Raw genomic sequence first — 17,461 nt, forward strand, 5'->3', positions numbered from 1 at the left:
CACGAGACATCTTCATCTATTTGTTTCCTTCAAAAAAAGGAAAAAAAAAACGGAAGGAATCTCTCTTGCTCTTCGTCGGCTTCGATTTCTTCCTCCCTTTTTCTCATTTTTTCAAACCCGTCTCAGTAACACTGTGTCCTGTGTTCTTCGAGACCTAGCTCAGGCTGGAAAAAAACAAACTATATGCTCGGACATAAAAATAGCCACTGCAACGCACGCCATGGTGCGTGAATGCACAGACTAAACTCATTCATGTATTAAAAGAAAAACAAGCTAGAAAAAGGACGCTACCATTCGTAGAAGAAAACAAAGATCAAGCTGCAACATCGGTCCTTCTTTTGATAGGCTAACAACAACAACGGTCCTCGTAGCCAGTCAAGCCTTCAAGATCTCAATCTCTCGATCTCGCTTCATCCCCAGTCTGCCTCCAGGCAAGACCGAACATCCGGGGGCCACCGAAGAGAGCTGCAGAGGCCAACGCTTAGACTTGGAATTGATTTGACCACCGCGAAGGAAGCCGCGACATGGATGCGGCTGAGCCGGCTTTCGAAGCAGCGGTGAACGTAGCGGACCAGGAGCTCGGTCAAGGTGAAGGGGACCAGAGGAAGAAAGAGGATGAGGGACACCAGAAAGATGAGCAGCAGGACATCGTGGCAGTGGAAGTGCGGAATGCGGAGGTCGTGCCGTTCCGCTCTCAGCAGTTACAGTTTGCCAGCACCGTGATGCTCAGCCTGTCCTGGACACACGCCATTTACGGCGTGGTGAGTATAGTCCACCGCACGGGTTTACCATGGATTTTGCGGGCGACATTCTTTTCTTTCCCTTTCATGGAACCAACTGCAGTCAGTGTGTCCGGTTGTCGCGGATAACATATGAGCCAGCCACCATTCCCGGCATTTGACATTTAACAGGCAAATGCGAATCCATCCCCACACATACACTCGTTGAGGAGACTGAGTAGACATATCTTAAAGCGATAGCATGAAAAACCCGACCGGGGAAAAGCGGCGTCCGTCCGTCACAATTTTATTGGCTGAAGAGAACTGACGTCACCAGATCTAAACTGACGTAACCTTCAGTAGAGGCGTCAACAGCTTCTAATGCCATCTTCCTTCAACTTCTTGACAGTACCTAAGGTAATTAGATGTCCCTGTGAATTTTCTTTGCAAGCACATGCCTCGTTCGCCAATTAAGGTTCCAGGGAAGTAGCGTTCTCTCAGCTTGCGATGATGTCTTTTGGGGGAAATCGGAGGCCTTCTGTGTGCACTGCCGTTGCCCGCGCAGGAGGAGTTCCTGGACTCGAGGAACGACATCCAGAATCCCCTGATCGCGCTTCTGATATCCCTGCTGAAGCTGCGAGTTCCTGCGATCGTCGTCCCCGTGCTCTTCCTTGCATTCTCCGGGCCCCTGAGCTCCCAAGGCACTCATCCCCTGCGGCGAAGTGCGTACCATCTCGCTGTGTGCTCTCTCCTGGGAGCACCTTACTTTCTCTTGCCCTTTCTCCTGCCCGAGCGATGCTACTCTCCGGGCCTCTCCAACAAGCAGGTGAGCATTGGGGACAAAGTTCTGCTTCGCCGTTGTCATATGGAGACTGAGAAAGAGATATATTTGTAGTATAACCTGACAATAGTACGGAAGTAGTGTTGTGCACCATGGGTTGACATTATTCAATGCAAAGGAAGGAAAAACAGAAGAAAACAGAATATGGAGAAGGAACGACAGAAGAGATTGGAAATGAGGCTGTCCTCTTGTAGTAGCCCTCCAGTTGCGTCTCATGAATGAAAACGGGAAGTATGTCCAATAGAGTGGCCATGTAGCATATCGCGTATCCTCTTGGGTGAATCCAGAGGTGTAGCCTTGCACGCCGTACAATGCCATTTGACTGAGGATCGTAGGAAGTGGGAAACCAGGCTCTAAAGGGGTCCCCTTTATCGCGGACGCGTTTTGGCATGCGACTCAGAAAAACCTTGGCATACCACTTGTATTGTTTGCGCCTCGCACAGGCAGAAAAAGAAGGGAAATGCGTTGTGGAGCGAGCTGCTCTCCCATCGACCAATTGGGCATGTTTCCCGAAGAGGAAATGGCCACCTAGGGAACTCTAGGGATAAATCTGGCACATTTACTGTACACCACGCCTCACTTAGCACCATTCCCTCCCACTTCATGACCTGCCCAGATCCTGTAATAGCAATCACAGCGGCATTCTCATGAGTAGCTTGTCATCATAGCCATCATGGTTACATTGTGTTTACAGCTTATATTGTGTTTGCACTGGTACTTGCTTCATTCCTCTATCTTATCTCGCATTACAGTCGTACACAACCCAACAATAAAGCGTCAAATTCCCCAAAGGAGGTCTTCCAAGCAATGACATTGGACTGTGGTCATGACGTCACAGTTCATTGCCTTGCACCTGCCAGCCACCCTGCTAGCGATTGTGGCAGGTGCTAGGCAGTTTATCGGGACAGGCGTGAGAGTAGGCCAATGGTTTTGGTTGGAGAACCTCCTGAAAGGAGATTAGGCGCTTCGTCATTGGGTTGTACTCTACCGTACTTAGATTGGTGCATGGTAGAGTAGGGCAAATAAGAATAGTAAGTTTGCGGGCATGAATAGTCACAGTTGGCACGGGACTTAGCGGGAAGTTATCGGGACCGGTTTTTGCCCCGCAGTGGACGTAGCGTGAAGGTGGTCTTGATCGTAACAATGCAGGAATCTTACAAAAATGCACAGCATCGTCAGTATACACACAGGTGCCTTGGCACTTCAGCGAATTAAATGTTCCACGTTTTGAGGTGATGTCAGTTGTAGAGCCGTTCCCGACATTATGGATGTCGAGTCTGCCGCCTCTTTACAGCACCACATGGCGCGCCGTTCCTCAGCATACTCGGTACCAGGTCAACGAGCATCAGCGCTCCGGACATGGCTGTCCTGCTGCGGACCCGTGGTCCTGGTTGTTATCATCTGCGCTGCGAAGCTTTACAGAGCCAGGAAGAAGTTGGGACCAGTGGCAGCGCCGCTAGCGGCTCCTGCAGTGGCTCCGCTAGCAGCTCCTATAGAGCCTCCAATGCCGGCTCCGATAGCAGCTCCTATAGAGCCTCCAATGCCGGCTCCGGTAGCAGCTCCGATGGTGCCGGAGGGGCCAAATGAGCTGGATCTGTTGGCACTTGATGAAGCCGAACTGGGGCGGGACCGTTTCAGGGGCTGAATGCCAAAAAGGGGGTGCCAGGCGTGGTTTCCCTGGACGTCTGTGGCAGAATCGTCGCGGAAGACGTGGAGGCACGTGCACTGAGAGCTTGGGAGTTCTTATTTCTACCCCAAATAAACTCCAACGTCACCTGCACTGCAGCTACACTTCGTGGTCGTCAATGGCAGTGCCACTCATCTTCGCGAAGTCTAGACAAGGCAAAGCTGGAACGCGTAAAAAGGAATTCCTGGTAGTCAAATTAATCCAGAGCTCTCCACTAGAGCGTCTGCCAGAGCCTCGGGGCGTTATACCGCACATACTATGCCATACAATACCTTAGGCAATACTTTTGTGTCCTGCCTTGATTTTGCCACTCCCCGTTTGTACTACCGAGTCAGTGGAAAAACAGGAATATCAGCGGTGAAAAGAAAAGAAATTGAGCGGTGGAAGTGGTGCAGTTCAATGTACAAAAGTTTAGGAATAGAAAAAGCAAAAGTCAGTGCGAGCGGTGAAGCCACTGACCTCTTGAAGGTAACTGTTAAGTGATGTAGTTGCCTTTTTCTAACGTGATAGTGTTAAGGAGTTCGCGTCACAAAAAAAATCCGGCGTTGTAGTTTGCGTCAGTGTAGGGTGCCTCGATTCCAGTGCCCGGTGGGGACAACTTAAGCGACGCCGCCATATTGAATCACAACTGGCCTCTCCCATGTACCGCGATGTGCTCGACTGGTAGCCCAGTGTAGCTCTCGCTGCAAAACGCCGTTCAAGTTAAAGCACTTTGAAGCGCGCCGAGAGCATGAACGGCGCCGTTGCAAACGCAAGCGCCTCTGATCCCGTGTGATTCAATATGGCGGCGCCGCTGAAGTTGTCTCTACCCCGGCGGCGTTGGCATTGAGGCACCGTACGTCAGTGTCGTTGACCGTGAGTGAAAAATCCTCTAATAATCCCCAGATAAGAGAGCTAGGAATTGTAGGTGGGCCAATTAGGTCACTTGACCCGGTGGCGTCATCACAGCCTGAGCACCGAATTGTGACAAACTGCGCACCGTGGCAGGTGGCAGTTAAATAAACAGCTGGTCGTGAGGGGTTGCTGGGAAGAGCAACCTGGGACGCAGAATTCCCACCGGTGGCAGCAGCTGTCATCGCAGGGCAGTGACAGATCACTTAACCGCGGCACCAATGCGCCAGGAGTGGTATAAGGACTTCCAGGGATCTAGTAATGTTAAGGTGAAAATGAACAATTCTCCATATATGGGCATTTTAACATTAGCTATCGCGTCTTACCTTTACAGCGGAGCTTACGTCTTCTCGAATTTTTTTAACTTTGATGTTTTACCCCCTTGACTCTAAATTCCTTAAAGGGACACTGAGGAGAAATTGAAGTTGGCTTGTATCGATAGAATAGCAGCTCCTGATCACAAAAAGCCACTCTTACTGAAAACAAAGCTCTTGTAATGTAGAAAATAGCAAGAACCAAAATACAGGTGTCGCCGCCACAGGCCAATCTCGCAAGTACAAGCGTGATGACTTCCTAGGACAAGAGGCGCCACCTTGGAGGAATTTTCCTTACTTCAAGACACTACGAATCTCTGAGGCTGGCAAAGGAAGGTTGCGCATCGCACCGCTAGCCGTCAGAAATCACGGAGTCTGCGTTTACGTCACGTATCACGTCACTCCGTTCTGAGACGTCATAAGAGTTGCCGTGCCGTCATTATAGTTCCCTGAGTTTGAATCAGAGCGGCGGGAAAAACTTTTTCATCTTCGAATCCAAATTTATTTGAAATAAATGCATATTTCGCGCTCGGACAAGCGGCAACAAATCCATGAAATGCTGAACTATCAGATTTTGCTAACAAAAAAAAAATGATAGAGTTCTCCTCAGTGTCCCTTTAAAGAACTGCGCTCTTTGATCTGATAGGGTTGATCCATTTGGCGCAAGGAAATTTTCTTCTATCCTAAGGTGATTTCACATATTTCAGAGTTCAAACTGTCAGAGGCCTTACCCGCGATGCAGCAGTGGTGCGGGCGACGCCATAAATCTTAATCATTTAATTTGCCTAAATCTAATACCTGTTAGCTGGCCACTCTTGGCTTAGATTTAACTGCCTCTGCTAGCGTTTAGTCCGAAAATCCATGTCCAGAATTCAGGTGATTACCATCATCACCAAAACTGTCACTTATGCCCAAACGCGCATTCTCATGTCATTGTGTAATTCATGTATATACATAAGCAATGTTACGTGGATGGAAATGTATTAAAAAATTCTTTGGAGGCACTTAGATATCTCTTAACTTCGGGAAGGTGAAAGCCGTTTGCAATAATTACCCAAATTATAGATCTTTGGGTGATCTTAAGGTCACGTGACCTTGAAACCACGTGACATCACAAGGTCACATGACCTAGGTGGCGATGTAACGGACGGACGGTCACCGCGAATATGAGCCATTAAAGGCTATCGCCTTAATATCTACACAGAACAACAAAGAGACAGCGGCAACCAGAAAACATTGAACGATGCCGAAGCCTTCTAGAATAGTTGGATTGCACTAAAACCCCTAATCTAAGATCTCGCACATGTTTGTCCGAAGTCGACTCGTGGTAGATGGCCCACCTGCCTCACTTGATTGCAAGGAGTGGCTGATGTGGTTTTCTCTTGTCTGATGATTTCATGAGCTTCGAGATGTTCACGTGTTTCGAACCTGATTAAAATTCTTCAGCTTCCTGCAAGCACGCCTGCTGTAGAAGTTTTTTTTTCTTGTGACTTGCGCCTCTTTGGAGCTGTTTCTTTACCTCAAGCATAAGTGCATAAGTTTAGCATGTGTGATGACCGTTAATGACTTTTCAGTTATAGATAAAAATTAAATATTTGGAGTCAAATACGCAAATGCTGAACAAGCTTACGGCAGCAATGCATGCGCATTCTTCTAGGGAGAACTTCCTCCCCCCTTCATGGCTCGCCGCTGTGCCATAGTGACTGTGACATTCGGCTGACCATCGCGAGTTCACGGAGGTACACCAGCCAAAGGTGGTCTTCCAAGTGTTAGACAGCGCAGACGAAAGCTAATGAGCTCCTGGAATGAGAGCATACCCAACTAACCTCGATTTACTGTGCTCATGACATGTTTTTCGCCCACGCATACACATTCACGGAAGTTGTTCACATAGCGGAGGAATCCAGGATATCTTCTTCATCGTCGACTTCTTTCACTTCGTCATCATCTTCTTCCAAGCCCATCCGGATAACATTGAGTTTCATACTCTCTCACTGTCGACTACTTCTTTAACTTCTTCATCACCGTCATGTAAGCCCACCTTGATAATACTTCATTTCGTATTCTTTCAGGCCAACCTTCTAGAAAATCTTTGTGCTCAGATAGTAAACCGGGCATGTTATGGACGCCGAGATGCATGGGTATCAATGTATTTCGTGACCTTTCGTGACCCTCACTCTGTCAACTTCACTTGATTTGCAACGTCTCTGTGGGCAAAGGCGGACTTCAGAGAACGACCAGATATAGGACTGAGTTCAGCGGTGACACCTGGGACTGACTTGCCGCCCCGAAGAGGGTGCCGACATGGAGGTGGCTGAGCCGGCTGTTGGGGAACCTGCTGACGTGAACCCGGAGCATGACCTGAGTGAAGAGGAGGAATGGGACGAAGATGAGGAAGGCGAGGAAGATGATGGGCTCCAGGTCGATGCTGTGAATGAGATGCGTGGTGGTCGGGCGCCCAAGCCATTCCGCTACCAGATCTTCCAGGTCATCGGGACTCTGGTCATCAGCATCTCCTGCACACGCGCTGTATACGGCGTGGTGAGTGCGTTTTGGGGCTGCTCTTATGGCCATTCCTATTGCTTGTGGGGGGGCGTTGTGGTATGAACGCTGGGCCATATGTGATAATATTTTACCAAGTAGTTGCAAGGGCAGATTACGACGGCAGGGGAGGAGGGAGGTTCGGTAGCGGATACAAAAAAAAATAGAGGCACACTTTATTCGTTCTTACGTTTTCTCCTCGAGGGACGCAGCGTTGATAAGCTGCTTGATGTGCTTTATATTGAATGTCTCCAATTGCACCATGGACCACTGTATCAACACCAGTGCCCACACAAGCTTTCTTACTGGAAAATGTATAGTGAGTGTCATGGAAACACGAAAGCTAAGTAGTTTGAATTTCATATAGACCCGGAAGCTCATATAGTCTCATGACTATACCACTGTAGCTCGTAGTAAGCGCAGGATACACTACAGCGACTTAGAAGCCTCCAATGCGTTCCGTTCCCGTGTGATGCGTGAGGGCTGTTTCCTTTGTAATGTGTATCAGTAGACGGGAGGACGTTTGTCACTACTCGACTCCAGCCCATTGTAACCAGACTAGCTTGCAAACGACTGTTACACAACCGGATCGATTCCAGGGAGTAGCGTGAACGGCAGTGAGTTCCAAAAAGAAAAATGCGATCGGTAGCAGTAGGAGCTCTGGTTAGCTCGTTTTGGCACTCATTGCAGCCGCAGTTCTGGGTCACAATTTTTTTCAGGACATCCTCTGACGCTAGTCTTTGTCTTTTACGCTGCTCTGCTTTACATCACATGCCAAATATTTGAGGTAGGCTCAGAGCGTTTATCTTCAACTCATACTCCAAAGCAACTTGTATTTTGAATATTGCGTGCTCTTTATTTGTGAACTGGCCTATATATAAGTTCCAGTTTTAAGTTCAGTATCTTAAGGCGGCCCTTAAATGATCTTCCACGGCCATATTCTAGTGCGACACATCTGCAGAGGAGGTCTTTGTCAATATTCTAGACAAATTTAGAATCTCTGCGTGGAACCTATAATGTGCATTTTTTAAAAAAATCACGGCTTGCTGTAGCTCGCAACAGATTAGGTCGACACCTCACCGCGCATCCCCTACCCCGATAACGTCATGTAGGCAGTCTGGGCGAGCCTTCTCTTTGGGTATGCACAGGTAGTGTGGGAGGACTGTGGCTAAATGGAGCGTGGAGGGAATCAGTCGAGACCTGTCTTTTCTTTTTTTTTGTGAGCCGCCGCGCATGTGTTGACGGGGGTGAAGAGGAGCATGCATTCGGTGCGTTAGCAATTCTAGTGGCGATTTTCGGCATTTAGCCGTTGTTAGCCTGAAGCCTGATTTGTGGCAGGATGCCCACCTCCCCACTTGGTTGTGATAAACCTAAAGAGTCAAAGAGTTTATTTAGACAACGTATGGTACAGTTGCCTAGGGCGTAGACCAAAAGGCAAATGGATGCCTGACAACGAGTCTGCGCCCTTCTTGTCAATCTGCCAGGTCGACCCCTTGAAGTCTGAATTTTTGCCTCCGCACAGCCGTCGCCTGACCAGGAGGCGTCTGTGGACACGTGGAACGGCAGCTGGGATGCGTTTCCCGCGCTCCTGGTCTCTCAGCTGCAGGTCCGGCTGTTCGCTGTCCTCATGCCCGTCCTCTTCCTGGCTTTTCCCGAGATCCTTGGCTCCCTGAAGCAGAATGCTCTCCTGCTCGTCGTCTACGCGGTCCTGGTGACACCCCTCATCCTTCTGCCCGCTCTCCTGCCTATGCCGCCCTGTTCCGGTCCGGGCACCCCAAAAAAGCTGGTGGGCATCGACGACACAATTCCTCAGACCAGCTGAAACGTGCTAGTTGAGAACCTTCGGGCATGGAAAACGTTCTACCCCTTACAAGAGCATGAATGCTATAATTTCGATGCATGTTTTCTTTGGAAAGGAGCGTAAGATATTAGAGCAGATGGATCGCAACGTGGAATTCGCCGAGCCGGCTAAATGATTTATAATTGAATTCATTTTCTAGCGCTATTTTCGTTTCAACAGTAGCAAGGACGCAACGACCTTACCTTTTACAAATACAACTGCGCATTTGCACTAGACGAAAAAATGATGCATGAAGCTATTCAAATTCAAAGAAACAAGTCAGATGGGATAAAAATTACCACAGGTATTACTCCTTTGGGAGCAACCGAAAGTTATTCTGTAGCCCTTGACTATACGGCGTTCCTCATAGCCTTTGTTTATTCGGGATGTTAAAGCCCACATATATACCGTACCATACCACACCATACCATACCATACCATACCGAACACCACTGCCATTAGCCCTTTAAAAAAACTACTATTAGAACATAGCAGGGACTAATCGCAAATGCACGCGTCTTAGCATGGACTAGCCGTTCGTCGCGAGGTTTAAGTGCTACAATTGGTATTAGTACGACCTTACACGATTTTCGATTAGAATGCACTCCCTCATGGTGCGCAACCTCTAGTTATTAGTTAAGTAACACGCATTGCCGAGGCCTAAAATACGGCTAAAGTGACTTGTCTGGCGAGGAGGGATGAGAGGAAGCCTCCATGTCGTTTCAGAGTTTTTCGGGAAGGAATGCCAAACTTCAAAAAGAAACAGATACAAACAAAAACAGTTATCGGGGTCTCCATGATCCTGGTGGTAAGACAGCACACTATCTACCACACAAAAGCCATCTGGTGGATCCATCTGGTGGTGGTGCATGACATTAGTTAACACACTCCACCTCCTCGCAGTACCACCGGAGGCGCAGTTCATCATTGGACTCGAGCATTCGCGGAGGTGCTTCAGCAGCGCTGTGGACGTGGGTCTTCTGGTACGGTCCCGTGCTCCTGGTCAGCATCCTCAGCGCCACGAAGATATACAGAACCAGGAATATGGAGGCGCCAATGGTCCCGCAAATACCAGCGCCGCCGCTACCGCCGGCACATGAAGAAACTGGACAGTGGCTGGATCGCCGCAGAGGCTAGGCTCAAAGCGAGAGAGGCGGACACTTCTTTCTTCTGTAGAGGTCAAACATGGCGCAATTGCCAAAGCCTCGGCACGCCTGACTTGGCATTGTGCCGCTTTGTTTCCTAATTTCTGCCTCAAATAAAAAAAGCTTGCAGGATAGTCTATGCTAAGACTGCATTACCCTGTTCCATTAAATGCAGAAGGCCGTCGCTTTGTCAACTCAAAACCAACGGAGCGTTAAACTCCTGTGGTTTTGAGGAAAGACGCATAACTGGCTTAATGGGTCAGTGGAAACCTCATTCGCTCTGTGAGGTTGTGGTGGTGTCCATGCACCTTCACAGCGAGGAAGTTATGCGCTTTTCCTTACCTTAATGTGCTAAGCTGGTAAGTTTAGCGCATCAACTAGCAAAAGCTGTCAGGCACTAGCAGCGGAGGTCTGGAGGTTTTGGGGAAGGAAGGAGCGCAGTAACATCTCGGCGGACACTTGAACCGCGCCGTGTGGGAAGAGAGGAAAGTGGGAGTGAAAGAAGAAAAAAAGGGGTGCCGTAGCGGAGGTCTCCGGAACAATTTCCACCACCTGGGTATCTTTGAAGGGCGCTGACATCTCACTGGAAACTGCGCCTTTTGTGTTTGGCCTCAAACAAAAAGCTTGCCAGCCTGCTTCTTTCCCATCTTCGCATTGAAGTCGCCCATCAGTACAGCGTACTGTGATTTTACTTCGTTCATTGCAGATTCCACATATTCATAGAAGCTGTCAACGATCTGGTCATCATGGCTGGATGTAGGTGCATAGGCCTGCACCACCTTCAGCTTGTACCTCCTATTGAGCTTAATTACGATGGCTGCCGCCCTCTAGTTGATACTATGAACTCCTCTATGTTGCCAGCTATATCCTGATTAATGAGGAATCCCACACCTAGTTCTCGTCTAATCCGCTAATCCGCGATAGCACTGTGTGTGCGCGTTTTTTAGTACTGTATACGCCTCACCGGTCGTCATAACTTCACTAAGCCTTATGACATCCCATTTGATGTCCGCTAGTTCCTCGAACAGCACTGCTAGGCTAGCCTCATTAGGAAAAGTTCTAGCGTTAAACGTTGCCAGGTTCAGATTCTGATGGCGGCCTGTCCGGAGCCATACATTCTCAGCACCCTCCGCTGCGTCACAGGTCTGACCACCGCCGTGGTCAGTTCCTCCGCAGGCGCTGGAAATTGAGAGCCGATGGTTAATTGGTTTGTTCATAGAAGATTGTGGCCAAGTACTACACCAGGGTGGCCAAATCCTGTTCTGGTGAGGGAGTGCGTTGTCGGTTCTGGTCACCGAGATTAGGCCGCACCCCAGGCCTGGATATGCAATTCCATCGTCACGCGGATTTTTGTAGCGATAGCGACATTACAGTAGCATTAAGAGCCTTCAGCGTTCAGCGTGGCGGCATGAGCTGCCACCCTGTGGCTGCGCCGCCCCGCCGTGGCTGCGCCGCCACGCTGTCGCGTGGTTGGTCACGTGGTGCGGAGCAGCTGCTGGCGGCGCGGCGCCGTTGCTGATCACGTGGTTGGTCACGTGGCCAAGTTCCGCTCGGCCAGCTGTAGCCATCGCGTCACTCACCAAGGCTAAACCACCGCCAATTTTTTTTTCGTTCAAACCCGCCGCACTACAACACAATTGGCACACTATCAGAGCTTTTTCAGCTGGCCGCGGAACTGGCACATTTCTTGTGATGTCGTAGAGGGTTGTGCAATCGGTGGAGGTGGCGTCCCTGTGGCCGTGTGTTTTGGCGCCCTTCGAGATGATTCCCTGGACCAATGAGAGGGACATGAATAAAAGCGTGTTGATTAGAGGAGCCGTAGAATCCGCAGCTGTAGCGAAGGAAAAGAGAGCACAGTCTCTGTCAGTCAGACGCAGCAGATGTCCGCTGAAGCCAACACTGTCGTGATGTCGATGAATGGTTGGACGTACTCTTGTCATGTTATGACACAGGCCGTTTGACTGTAGGCTTGGTTCAAAGCCGTTTTGGCTTTCATATGAAATAATGCTCCCGTTCAGAAGCCGCAAAATCTTGGCCTTTAGCGTGCTTGGCCGGCGTCTTTCTTCCTTTGTAGTGGAACCTACGTAACTGGCTTGCGATTCGTATGCAACGTTGGGAAGCGGTTTCATTACCGGTAAAATCTTTTTTTTTATGTGTCTATATGGCAGGCAAATGCACCAAGTAGACAGCTTACTTTCGCATACATCTGTTGTCATCTACACTACTACTACTGTTAACACGCGACAATGCAGATATGACTGTAGCTTAACTGCCTGCTTTTGTGAATGATCGACTGGTGCCGGTCAATGAAATTTCAAGGCTATATCTGCGTCATTTTGAGATTTCAATAAGGGGCTATACGTAAGTGCCAAAACATTGACTACGCTGTTGATGCGATGCGCAAGCCGAGAAACTCAGATAAACTCTGCTTACAACAACTCATTCTTTCCCGACGCGATATCACATCTGGAATTCACTGCCAAATGACATCGCTGTTCGTAGTCTGCTCTACCCCAATCGACGACGCACATGGTGGAAATAGCTTTTGTTTTGTATTCGTCTTCTGTTTTCACCCGCCGCGGTGGCTCAATGGTTAGAGTGCTCGGCTACTGATCCGGAGCTCCCGGGTTCGAACCCGACCGCGGCGGCTGCGTTTTTATGGAGGTAAAACGCTAAGGCGCCCGTGTGCTGCGCGATGTCAGTGCACGTTAAAGATCTCCAGGTGGTCGAAATTATTCCGGAGCCCTCCACTACGGCACCTCTTTCTTCCTTTCTTCTTTCACTCCCTCCTTTATCCCTTCCATTACGGCGCGGTTCAGGTGTCCAACGATATATGAGACAGATACCGTGCCATTTCGTTTGCCCCCAGAAAAACCAACTAATTAATAATTCTGTTTTAAGACTGGCACCAATGACCTTTACCGCGCAGTTATTAGTTCGAAAGCATTAATCTGGAGGTTCAGAGCCTAGCAAAATAGTTCCTTATATGTGCACCTAGGGAGCATAGAAAAAAAAAGATGCGGAAGAAATTACATCAACATCCATGACAGGGACTCGAACCAAGGGCAGCACGAACAGATCTGCTTCAAAGGCCTCTGCGCGAGACCACTAGGTTGTCGCCGCTACTTTTTTTCTTTCTAAACACGGTATTTACTACAGTGAAGCAATGTTCCATGTATATGAGCCATGTACAGCCGGACATTTTGTGTTGCAGTAGGTTACAACTTTAAGGACAGATGTTTCTTCCTTGCTATCGCTCCCCCCACCCCTTTTCTCTCCTCTCCCTGTCCTTTTATTCCCGCTACCCGCAGCTCAGGTGCTTCTGGTTTAGATTGCAGATGCCGCGCCTCGCAACATCTTTTCCGTCCATTGTTATTCTATTAATATGTAGCCACTAACAACAACAACAACAACAACAACAACAACAACAACAACAACAACAACAACAACGACGACGACGACGACGACGACGACGACGACGACGACGGCGACGACGACAAAAACAACAACAACAACAACGACGACAACAACAACAACAACAACAACGACGACGACGACGACGACGACGACGACAACACCACCACCAACAACAACAACAACAACGACGACGACGACAACAACAACGACGACGACGACGACGACGACAACAACAACAACAACAACAACAACAACAACAGTGCGCCATAGTCCGCGGCGTACTGTATTACTCCGCTAGCCAGTCACAAAACTAAACGAAATCAGCTTTTTAATCTTTAACTTTATTAAGCAAGCCAAGTATCACAATTTCTAGACCTTTAAACTTTTTACTTGTGATTGGCTGCTTGTTTAGATGACGAGGAAAGTATTAACAACGGTCTACTTTTATGTCGTGGAGGAATTCTGTGCTGCGGTCCTGAATGTGGGCGGAACTTCACTGCAGACTTAAGTTGCATCCAACTACACACTACACCACGCTCTCACGCTGTGCATTGCAGAGCGTCGTCTTTAACAACTTCCATCTGCTCCGCCCGGCGACACTGCCCGAGCTTTGTCGGATTCCACGTAACACAAATCCGTTATTTCGCAGTGACTCGAAGGCAATAAACATTATCTGAAGTTTTTCTGTCTTGCTCATATCTCCAATGTTGGGACCGACTTACAAGCCACGGAAGCAATGAGTTCTTTAACTCTTATGCAGCAGGCTGGTACTACCGTGAACCGGCAAATGCGATATGTCCAATTAAAGCAGGAAATATTGTCAAGAGTGAAATTGTGATAAACAACCCATGCAATACTGTTGTCACGGTAAATGAAAAGTCACTTGGTCTACACTGTGTACACTGAAATACTAGTTAAGAACCACTCCATCTACCACTCAGGAGCTTCACCGCCATTACGTTCAGTCATTCCAGCGGACAATTAACAAATCACCGGAAAAGAAGCAAACGCATTCTTGATGAAAGAAAGTATATCTCTATTTTTCAAGCCGCCGCGGTGGCTCAGTTTTTACGCCGCTCGTCTGCCGGCCCAAAATACATGGATTCGATCCCGGCCGTAGCGGTCGCATTTCGATGGAGGCGAAATTCCTGTGCATTGACATTGCACTGAGGCGATGTCAGTGCACGTTAAAGAACACCAGGTGGTCTAAATTTCCGTAGTCCTTCATTACGGCGTCCCTCATAGCCTGAGCCGCTTTGGGACATTAAACCTTCCTATACCATAACCCATCTCAATTTTTCAGTCCCTCTAGCGACTGTGGCCATCATAAAAGTTGCATTTGTAACAAGTATAAGCATTCATAGTCTGGTTATGTGTCAGAAGGCGTTGAATAGGAAAATACCAGGTGTTTGAGAAGAATATCAGTGAATTTAAAAAATAGGCTTTTGCGGCGTAGTAATACTACTGTTGGCGGTCGTCAAAAAAACAGGCGAACCATTTCAGCTAGTAAACTGATTAACTAAATTAGAATGGTTTACATTTCACTATTACCGATAGGCAACTGGTTGCAATTACAGATTTGTAGCCAGTCATTAGTAATAGCCATGCGAGTTTTTAGAATTTTGAAAACGCGATTTTCCTCGGCGCTGGGGCTCGACAAACTTCGGCTACCTTGTGCCATAATACTTGCACTTTCGAAAACCACGCAGGCAAAGCAACCTTTGTAGGGCGCGTAACTATAGTAAAAAAAGCCAAATTTCATCGAGCCACCGCGCCAAGGGTAATCGTGTTTTCCAAAGTCTAGAAACTGAAATGGGTATTACTATCCACCGCCTACAAATCTATAATGGACACTAGGCGCCTAACTCTACTACTGGAAATGTTAATTATTAAAAAATAATTAGCCAGCTTACTTCTTAAGACAATTTACCGGTATTCTATATCCGCCAACACTGGTAATACAATGCTGAAGAGTCATTTTTATCCCCTTGCCCCTTTCACTCCGTGCAGGGTCGCAAACCGGTTATTCTTCCTGTTAACCTCCCTGCCTTTCCTCCTTCTCCTCCTCCTCCTATATTTAACTAAAAACACCTATTTTTGTTAATTTTTTAAAGTCTTCCCTGAAACACCGGCCTGGTATAAGGCGCCACGCAAATAGAGCGGAGAATTGGGATGAGGCGGATAACGTTTAGAGCTTAAAAACGACATCAACATGACCAGTATTAATAATTAAAACCAATTAATAATAATAACGGTCATGTTGACGTCGTTTTTTAGCGATAGGTACATTACGGTAGCATTTCGAGCCTTCAGGGTGGCGGCGCCGCCACGCTGTCACGTGGTTGGTCACGTGGTGCCGAGCAGCTGCCGGTGGCGCGGCGCCGTGGCTGATCACGTGGTTCGCTACGTCGTTGGTCACGTGACCAAGTTCCACTCAGCCAGCTGTAGCTATCGCGTCATTCCAGGTTTAACCAGAGCTAAACCACCGCCAATTTTTTAAGCTCTAGCCGGAGATACTTTCCATTCTGGGGCAAGGAAAACCATTTGTTTCGCAAGGGGCGCCCTGTGTGGTAAGTATTCAGACTGGCGATGAATGGCGCCCCAAACCCTAGATACGGCACAGTCTATGAGGTTCTTGGCCGCGTTAAGCATGCTGTTGCTGGGCTTCGGCCTGGTGAAGTCTCCCACGAAGAAGATGGCGACGCCGTTGCTGTTGTAGCCTTTAGTGTGGGCACCCACTCGGCCCCAGCCACGGCCCTCGTACACGCGACCGTCCCCACCCACAAGGAAGCGGTAGCCGATGTCCGCCCAGACTGCGGAAAGGACGACCAGTTGCGTGCTGATGTAACACGGCGTTACAGTGAATTACTGCGTCTTAAAGAAAGCAATCGGATGGGGTGATTACATATAAAGGTTATGCGAAAATGAGACGCATGCTTGCATTCGATAAATGATTGCTCTGAGAAAGACGCAGTTAGAATGGAATAAAATTGTAATGTAATAAATGCCTGTGAGATTTTGGAGGTAGCAATGATCATTTCCTTGGTTATTTTATGCAACAACTTACTTCACTTCAACATCTTAGCAGTAGTAGTAGTAGTAAGGTGTTTAATGTAAAATAAAAATAAAATAAGGTAAAATATTTTGGTAACCCCGGCATCTGCCATCACTACGGCAGCGGCGCCTGAGCTGAGGCAGCGGAATTAAAGGATAGCAGGCAGTTTGAAGAAGTGAAATGAAAGAGTTGAGGGGACAGTAAGAAAGGATAGAGGGAGAGGTGATAAATACACTATTTACATAACAATCCATTTGAACAAGGTTTAACACCTCAAAGACTCCGGTTTCAGGGTGTTACACTCTTATTCAATTATACCAAGATTATTATAATTGATGTCAGCTAGCACTGCATTTTATCGCTGCGACTTTGTGTAATTGCTTATCCGAACTCTCGAAGCGCCGGCGCACTTGGAATTTTCGGCCCGCCTCCCCAGGTATACCAGGTGGTGTGTCATGATGCCCCTTCCATGGACCGTTTGAAAAACACTAGAAGTCAGCTTCTCTGCATAGCGTAAAACCCTTCAGTATGGCGACCAAACCGGTCAGATTAAGGCCGCACCCATTTCCTACGTTTATCTGTCTATTGTTGTCGCGATAAACGCACTGAGTTCCCAAGCTGTTGCATTGCAGGCGCAATTCATCCTCCTGCTCTAGTCACAAAGGAAGGGTGAAAGTCAGCTGTGTCACAATACTGCTCGTGGAGTAAAAGCCTTTAGCGCTGCACCAACTTCTCCCCATTGGACGGTCCGCGTCGCCAGGGTAAAGACGTGTTTACTGTGCAGAAAATTTGACTTACGCAGTTTTATAAATTGGGTCTTTATTTTTCCCGATCGGACCCTTGAGCAGATTGTCCGGGTGCAGCGCACCATCGCATACTATCAGGGGAGCGCTGTTCCTCTGTCTCTTTTTTCAGCCAATGATGATTGACTTGTCACCAGATGGCAGTCTCTCTGTCTCTTTGGCTCCGGCTTCTGTGTGCACTGCCGTGCGTAGAAAAGTCTCTTTCAAT

The 17,461-nt window shown here is 48.2% G+C and overlaps 2 protein-coding genes across 2 annotated transcripts; both read left to right on the forward strand.

The window, feature by feature from the left end:
• The first annotated feature begins 320 nt into the window (after nt 1-320).
• LOC144135248 (uncharacterized) lies at nt 321-3,282 on the forward strand. Its single transcript, XM_077667980.1, has 3 exons — nt 321-761; nt 1,285-1,545; nt 2,855-3,282. Exons 1-3 carry the CDS (start codon nt 525-527, stop codon nt 3,203-3,205), a joined length of 849 nt encoding a protein of 282 aa, XP_077524106.1. The 5' UTR covers nt 321-524; the 3' UTR covers nt 3,206-3,282.
• Nucleotides 3,283-6,672: 3,390 nt separating this feature from the next.
• On the forward strand, nt 6,673-10,046 carry LOC144135249 (uncharacterized). The gene is made up of 3 exons (XM_077667981.1): nt 6,673-6,993; nt 8,516-8,779; nt 9,737-10,046. Exons 1-3 carry the CDS (start codon nt 6,757-6,759, stop codon nt 9,968-9,970), a joined length of 735 nt encoding a protein of 244 aa, XP_077524107.1. The 5' UTR covers nt 6,673-6,756; the 3' UTR covers nt 9,971-10,046.
• Nucleotides 10,047-17,461: the final 7,415 nt, after the last annotated feature.

The sequence above is a fragment of the Amblyomma americanum genome, chromosome 5, assembly GCF_052857255.1.
Source record: "Amblyomma americanum isolate KBUSLIRL-KWMA chromosome 5, ASM5285725v1, whole genome shotgun sequence".
In the NCBI taxonomy this organism is placed as follows: Eukaryota; Metazoa; Arthropoda; class Arachnida; order Ixodida; family Ixodidae; genus Amblyomma; species Amblyomma americanum.

What these genes read in the sequence shown, in the direction of transcription:
- LOC144135248 (XM_077667980.1), top strand. Translation starts at nt 525, where the DNA reads ATGGATGCGGCTGAGCCGGCTTTCGAAGCAGCGGTGAACGTAGCGGAC. An exon ending in CACACGCCATTTACGGCGTG is followed by an intron (nt 762 to 1,284) that starts GTGAGTATAGTC and finishes TTGCCCGCGCAG; the next exon opens with GAGGAGTTCCTGGACTCGAG. An exon ending in CGGGCCTCTCCAACAAGCAG is followed by an intron (nt 1,546 to 2,854) that starts GTGAGCATTGGG and finishes GCCTCTTTACAG; the next exon opens with CACCACATGGCGCGCCGTTC.
- LOC144135249 (XM_077667981.1), top strand. Translation starts at nt 6,757, where the DNA reads ATGGAGGTGGCTGAGCCGGCTGTTGGGGAACCTGCTGACGTGAACCCG. An exon ending in CACGCGCTGTATACGGCGTG is followed by an intron (nt 6,994 to 8,515) that starts GTGAGTGCGTTT and finishes GCCTCCGCACAG; the next exon opens with CCGTCGCCTGACCAGGAGGC. An exon ending in CGGGCACCCCAAAAAAGCTG is followed by an intron (nt 8,780 to 9,736) that starts GTGGGCATCGAC and finishes ACCTCCTCGCAG; the next exon opens with TACCACCGGAGGCGCAGTTC.